Below are 7770 nucleotides of genomic sequence, written 5' to 3'. Positions count from 1 at the left end.
GCTCCTCTGAGAAGCAGATTCCACTTTTTCTTCCCTTCTCCTAGTGACTCTGCATGCTCTAGCATTAATTTTGCCTGAGTGCTTGGAGGTGAGAGACCCCTGGTTCTGCTACGAGCAATTTTAACTTCTGCACTGGGGCGGAGCAACACCGCATTTCAGTTTCTTAGATACCATCTCTTCTTGCTGGAAAGTGGAGCTCCTGATTAACCTTGGGTGTTACACAGATCAGCAGTACCTGAGAACATAAAGCAGAGCGCCTGATGTGTACTTCCCCAGGTGGTGTTAAGGATCATCTGGGTTATTATGTTGATGTCATTTCTATAAGAAAATATTCAACATTGCTGTCCACATAGCAGTTTCAGATGAAGACTTTTCAAAGTCAAAGGAAAGTATTTCCAAAGACATGTTGAAACCTACAGTAATGCTGTTTACTCCAACTTGCAACAATCTGTGTAATATTTCTTTTTGCCTTCAGTTAATAGAAGCCTCCTTTGATTTTTCTTCAGGGAAGAAAGCAGGGCACAAGTGTATTTTTCTTGCTCTGATAACTAATTGTTTTTGTGTTGGTACCTGTTTTAGAATTTTGAGGTGTTTCTTTGGGAGTCTTATTTTAGTGCTGGTGGAGAAAACAGCAAAAGCTTTTGCATGTAGTTAATCCTGCATCCAGTTAATCACTTAAGCTATTTCCGATAGTGTTCTGTTGAGAGGAGTAAGGTGGTAAGTCTTACCTTTTACACAGATAGAGCTTCTCTTAGTTCTATCATGTGAATTTTGCCCTCTACTCTGTAGAAATTAGAAATATTTGTGGCATAAATTTTTTGTCTCAGTGAGTCGTTTGTGTTTGATCATTGGACTACTTTAAAGGATTGAATAAATATTAAAACTGCTGAAAACTGGCATTTTTTCCTCCTGTCACAAAACCTCACTTGCAATCTGTGGCAAGAACAATACAGAAGACTTCAGTATGGGCAGTGTAAGGATATCTGTCAGAATGTGGTGTACTTGTGAATGAAATCCACTTAGCACCAGTGGGTACAGCACAGATAAAGTGCTTTCTCTGAGAAAGGTACTTGTACTTTATCCCACATTTTTGTCACTGAGAATACCTTAAACACTTGATATTAATGCAGCTGAATTTTATGTAAGAAGTATCTTTCAGGCATAAACCATGGTAAATATCAAACAGAAATTAAAGACATTGGTTTAAAGCTTAAATGCTTGTAACCTTACCATTTATGGAGCCCAGTGGAGGCTTATATTTGGGAGTGGATACTTTCAGTATCCAAAAGATGTTTCAAAGTTAATTACAGCCATTGCTACTAATCCAAACATATTTATGCTCTTAGCTATAGTAACCTATTCTTGCAGACTGTAGAAGCAAACTTAAACAGGAGTATTTTCCAAAATGCTTACTTATTACCCTAAAATGTATAACATTGCTGAACTACTTTTTTTTTGAAACTTTAGCAGATCTCTTTTTGTGGTTTTTTTTTTTCTGAGATCAGATTTTGTGTTAATATACTCACCATAAGATTTGCTGATTTATAACTGAGGGCATAGTGTCCTATCTTCTCTAGTTTCTGTCTTGGTGTTACAAAATCTGTAAGTTTTGTGTTTCTTAATACCTAAAGCTCATTACTAAAGCCTATCTTAGGATTTGAGTATGAGCTTAGTTAGCACCAAGTTGTTTGATGCTGGGTGTTTAGTAGCAAAGCTCTTACATATTAAAATGGCAAAGAAGTCTCTTTGTAGACAAAAAAAATATTTTGAATTTTCTTTATAGTGTTCACACTTTCAGGCTTGCTGATGTATCATTAAGAACAGAGAATAATTTGAGTTATCTGTTTTGAACTTAAGCCATAATGAAGTAGTGGTTCATAGTCACTTGAAAGGTAGTCTTTTAAACATTGACAGAACCAAGAGTTATAATTTTTTGGCATTTTTACAGTAGTGCAGAAGAGTGAAGAAATATAACATAGGGCCTTGTTCAAAGGACTGGAGATCACACCAATGGATTTGGTTTCTGGCAGTACTGCTGGTTCACTCTTTCCTTTGATAAATTGCTTGAGTTTCCTGTGTCACAATTTTGATGACTATAAAATGGGGCCAGTGTCGGCCTACATAGCTAACAAATGATTTTCAAGGTCTTAATTAATCTTCAAGAATTTTAACTTACCTTGACGAAAGTTAATTCAGTTCATATTGTGTATTGAGTCCTGTTTACTGTGTGGTATATGGAAAATTCTGGTTGCTGGAAAAAGTGTGTTGAGATGTGGATCAGAAGTTACATCATCATGCAGAGTTTGATGTAGTTGACCAAATAAGCTATATACAAATGGAGTTACTTCAGAAATGCATAAACTCTACCCTGGAAAACCAAGAGAAGTTTTGAACCACACTCAGAATGCAGGATAACATGTGCTCTGCGTTGGGAACAGATGCTGGCTCCATTTCAGCTTTAAACTAGGGCATTCCAAATGTCACAGCGAGCCAGCGCTGAGGGACTTGGCCTTGCAAAGAGGCAGCTTGATATAAATGAGTGTTCCTTTGATAAATGGGGTCTATTACTGAATAAGGGTTGTCTTTTAACGTCTCATACTGTGTTGGTGCTGCTTTGGATCAAAGTTTAGTTACATTTCTGTGGAGCACAAGTGTGCTTTAAAGCTAAACCTCCATCATGAAATGATCTGTACTACCTCAATGGGAAATTCTGGAGCACAGTTTTAAATACATGAAGGTTTTACATGCTAAAAGCATTTAACTTGTCTGCTGTCATCAGTTCTGAAGCAGCTTTGACTAAGTTGCTTACAAAAGAAAGGTATGTGTCTCTGCCAAAACAGGCATGTAGAAAGCACCTGATCAGCAATTCCTAAACCGAGGATTGTGACCTAAATGGTGTCATAACTGCTGTGAGTGGGGAGTACAAGGGATGCTGTTGTATTTTGGTATTGCTCCCTGAAGTGAGATTAGAGCTCTGTAAATGTGCCCAGACACCCAGGTTGGGTAATTCTCCAGGTGGGAGTTGCAAGGCAGCATTTGGTTTGACCTTGTGCACAGTGGCTGTTTTGAAGAAGTAATGTTACAAAGAAGCAGCTGCAGCTTCTCTTTCACCTGCTTTCCCATATTTAAATTCATATTATGAGCGACTCAAGGTGGGGCTTCTTTCATACACAGAATGGTCCCTTACTCTCCAGCTTAATATAAACTAAAAAAATTACTGATCACTGTACTGAGAGTTTCACTGTACCTTGAGGCTTCAGTTGTGCATAATGTTTGGTGAAAATGGGTGGATGGCTAAAAACTGAAGATATTATTGATCATTTTACTGAGAGTGGTACTGAACCTTGAGGCTTCACTTGCTGCATATCTAGTGAAAATGGGTGGGTGGAGCATTAGCTTTCCAAATTTCAGCTATGTAAACACTTCACAGGGAGGTCATCACAGCCGTTTGAAATTTAACAGGGCATTTTTTGTTTTGCTTTATCGTATTCTTGTTGATAAACTCACCTTAGCAGTTTTGAAACAAACCCCATGTGTGTTCCACTGTCTATTGAGATAATCTTGGTGGTGATAGCTTGATCACTTGATCCATGTCCTAGGGCTTATTTGAATACAGGATATGATATATTGAAGCACCCTCACAGAATTAAATTACTGCATTTCTAGGGATACTACATAGTTAAGGGGAAAAATTAAGTAGTTTCTGGCTTGAGAGCCTGTGCACAGTATTGGAGGGTGAAAAATCTGAACATGACAGAGGTGTTGTTGCTGATGTAAGAAAAAAGTACTTCTGGGGTTTTGTTAAAAGTTTGGGTTTCATCCTTCATCATAGCTGAAAGGAGAGCCAGGAGGGCTGCCTTTGTAGGAAGGTGGAGAGAAGGATTGAGAGCATTTTTGGCACCTGTGAGAGCAGAGTCCTTGACATGGAGAATCTGTTAGGAAGTCTATCAATAAGAACTGAGATGCACCTGAAAAGTAAAAAACAAAACAAGAAGAGTTGTTTTTAATTTTTTTTAATGTAATAAAAGTGGATCAGTGACAAAAATATTCAAGTGACAAATATCAGAAGCCTCTACTACTGCTGCTGAGCATTTTTATCAAACCAAGTGAACCTGTGGGAGTCATTGCTGAAGTACAAGGAACACAGATTCACTGACTTTGCTCAGCTTTTAACAGCAAAAGCAGAGGCAGCATCTTCTTCAAATCATTTTATTCAAGGAGTTCAGTTTTTTATTTTAGAGTAAAAACACCACTTAGGATCTGGTGGTTCTAGTTTTGAATGATCAGATAAACTACAAACAATCCATTCAGTTGTCTTACTGTTTTTAGTACTTAATCAAATAAGAGAGTGTTTGGAGGCAAAACATTTTAACTGTTTTCTCCCTTGCCCTCTTTTTCCTTTAGGAATATAGAAACTATTAAAGGGTTGTAATTTTGTTTGTATTTAATCCCTTCCTCAAATATTTAGATAAATAGTGATTGAAAGATAAATAACTAAACACATATATAAGAAATCACATATGCAATCCTAACAATTTAAAAAAATGTTTTAAATGGCCAAATGTTGAGTATTTGAGACACCTTATGTCTGCATCTCAAGTTTACTGAAACTTGTATGGATACCGTGTTCTTATTAAGACCAAAATCCTAATCTAACAGCAGCAACCAGTTGTTCATTGCAACTGAAGATGTGATTAGAACACACTAATTGTTTTTTATGTGCTGGTATAAGTGATTTGGATTAAAACTAGAGCATATAGGAAGGGCAAAAATCTGTTCCTCTGTTTTTAAAAATTAGTTTAAGTCATCTTTGGTGTGTGTGTGTACAGAGGATTCTCAGCAAGAACCTGCCTGTTGCTCTGCAGACATCACCTCATTCCAGATACGTTTTATGCACCTGGTGCAATGTCCAACAATCATCCACTGCTATCAGATTTTTCTGTTCTTCAGTGGAGGTGTGATGGGTCTGGGAAACACTGTATTCTTGTGTTGGCCTGTGGAGTATACAGTTCTTAATGAAGTTACCCCATTGGAGGTCGTGTATTACTGCTCTGTATTTTGCATTACAGTAGCACCCTTGGAGCAGATTAAGTTTGTGTTATGCAAAGTGATACACAAGTATGCAGCAGGTGATATTTCCCACCTGAGCATTCACGTTTACTTACAAGTGATTGAAGAAATCAAATTAACCTGTCAGTAGGAATCTTGATTGAAAACACAGAAGTCATTTGATTTGAAAAAATAATAGTATTTCACTAAAAGGTACAATAAACCAACCTTTAAGAACCTATGGCCAAAGTCTGTTCCTGGAGGGGGGAAAAGTGGGTCAGGAAGAGTGGTAAAGAAAGGCCAGTGAGCTAGGTAGATGTGTGTTCCCAGCTGAAGAGTACATACATTCTTACTAGTAGAGCATGGTGCATAAGATTTCATTATTTTAGTCTTTCTCTAATCATGGTTGTTCCTGGTTAACAGAAATTGTAGCACCTGAGAGTCACAACTTCAATGTTTATAAAATGGGGCAGGAGAGAAGTCTGGCTTTTATCTTTTTAAAGCTGCCTCAGGCGTGCTTTAAGTGCAAGCACTTTATAACCATTTCACCCACTAAGTACCTCCTCTTGAAAAAGAAAAAATATTTTGCCAAAGTATGATCATCTTCTAATGTGGTTCTTAAGCTGTGTTTTAAGCAATTTTGAATTTTGATCCAGCAAAACGGAGGTATCAAACCCAGACCTTTGGATGGAGGGAAAGCTCTATGAACATTGGATGGGGGTGCAGGTGTAGCTGCGGGAGTTGGTGCTGCTGGAAGGGTGTCCTGGCCTTTGAGGATGGAGTGTGGCAGGGATGCTCAGTGCCTGCTTCCAGCCAGGTGGTTGTGAGGGCCCAGGTGTGTGGATATCAGATGTTCTTTTTCAGGGCTGGAGACTATATGGGAGAAATAAAAAGCATTCAGAGGAAGCAAGTGGAGAGAGGAGAAACTACTTTTCCAAATTTGTGCTACACTGCCAGAGGCATCACCGGGCTCTGACATGGTTCTGCGTGAGCTGAACCAAAGCAAGTTCAGAAATGTAGGATTTTTCAGATGTGGGTTCTTTTCCTGATTCTAGGTTTTTTAGGTTAATTTTGAGTGAATTTCATAGTTACGTGTTTGGAAACAGTGTAACCTAGCATAGGTCTACAGTCTGATGCTCTTACGTGGAATTTTGTTCTGAGACATGTATAAACACAGAATTAAAAAAGGTGTAATGATCCTTGAATGTAAGAGTTTTTGGGATTGAAGTAAAAAATATTAGGTTTATCAGGTTGGTTTTTTTTCTGAAAGTGCATTCTGGGGAATATTAAATTCAGTATAAACTGTTTCCATAAAAACAGGACACTTGAAATGAAAGTTGGAGCCATGTGTTTAAACATTTAGTTCAGGAAAAGACCAGATTTTTGTCAATATACTGTAATTTTCCCTCTTCATGTCTTTAGTACTGTAATGTTTTTGAGTGCAGTGGTAAATCAGTTGGTATATAGAGTATAGTACATAAAAGTTCCTGGGGCCTTGTCTTAATATGCATTTACAGATTTCATCTTTATCCTTCATGTCTTCCTTTCACACCATTTTTGTGAAATGGAATGTTACTGGTCTTAAATGTTGCTTTTCCAAATGCAAGGGTTGTACTTTTTGAACCGTGTTATACTTGCTCCCTCTCAGCTAAGTGAACCAAATAACCACAGGGTTAATTTCTGTTTTCTAGCTATTAGTTTTAGAGGAAACATCAGCTTGCAAACCTTTGAGATGTTCATTTTGCCATTTCTGCATTATGAAAGGTGGTAGAAGAACCAGAAAATGTCATGCTTGTCTTAGGATTTGTAAAAGGAGAACCGTATGAATTGTTTTAAGATTCAAATTTATATTCTGGTTCTTTACTCTTTAGGTTTTTACCTGTGAATGGTCACTAGCAGGCTCTTAACTACTTCAGTTTTTAAAAATTATGTAATTGGTATTTTTCTTCACAGGGAGAAGAGAATTTATCCAAAGATTAAAACTTGAAGCAACCTTGAATGTGCATGATGGATGTGTAAGTCACTTGTTGCTTTTTTGTTTGTTAAAAACTGTTAAATTGTGATTTCGTTGCCGTGGTAATAGTCCCTTAACTTAAAAAGGCAAATATATTTGTCTATTAAAGCTGAGCAGGACCATTCTGTTTGTAGAGACCTACATCTGAATTCTCTAGCTATTTGTTTCTTCTCGAGTATCTGACACTTTACCTTTGAAGCAAAACAAAATCCCGTTCCTGTACATTAATGCTGTGTCTACTGCTGAATGAATTAATCTCTCCTGCCAGTTAAACACATTCTTACCTTTTCAGTTAGGACTAATCTTAAACCTTGAAATGAAGTTTGTTTGTTTGTTTGTGTTATACTGTGTTGACTTAAATCACTCAAAACACGAATAAAGTTTTCCAGTTCTGAAAAGCAAATCATCAAGTGCTACATGCTGACTTAAAGAGACAATGAAAACAAAAATAAGCCTTCCTCAAAGGCAATAGCAGAACTTGAAATATTGCTTATTTAAATATTAATTTTTGAAAGTGGTCCAAATATTTTAAGATATATCCTTTTAAATAAAAAGTTTTAGCTGAACTGGGTTCAGGACAAAGAGGATGCCATGTTACCTTTGAGGAATAGAGCAGAAATTCATGGTTGTTAAAGTCTTCGTTGTACAAGATACCTGAAAACGGAAAGTATTCTATAAGAAAATGAAACTGTAAGTGCAGCTTTCAT

At 37.1% G+C, this 7770-nt stretch overlaps 1 protein-coding gene across 7 annotated transcripts in view; it reads left to right on the top strand.

The window, feature by feature from the left end:
• DCAF6 (DDB1 and CUL4 associated factor 6) overlaps positions 1–7770 on the top strand; it is a 71713-nt gene that overhangs the window by 2902 nt on the left and 61041 nt on the right. For all 7 annotated transcript variants that reach the window (XM_017731447.1, XM_017731446.1, XM_017731448.1 and 4 more), the window contains exon 2: positions 7003–7064. In XM_017731447.1, the coding sequence (XP_017586936.1) occupies positions 7003–7064 (62 nt within the window). The remainder of the gene's footprint in view (positions 1–7002; positions 7065–7770) is intronic.

The sequence above is a fragment of the Corvus brachyrhynchos genome, unplaced genomic scaffold (assembly GCF_000691975.1).
Source record: "Corvus brachyrhynchos isolate BGI_N302 unplaced genomic scaffold, ASM69197v1 scaffold152, whole genome shotgun sequence".
NCBI classification, from domain to species: Eukaryota; Metazoa; Chordata; class Aves; order Passeriformes; family Corvidae; genus Corvus; species Corvus brachyrhynchos.
This window is presented reverse-complemented; position numbering and strand designations above follow the sequence as displayed.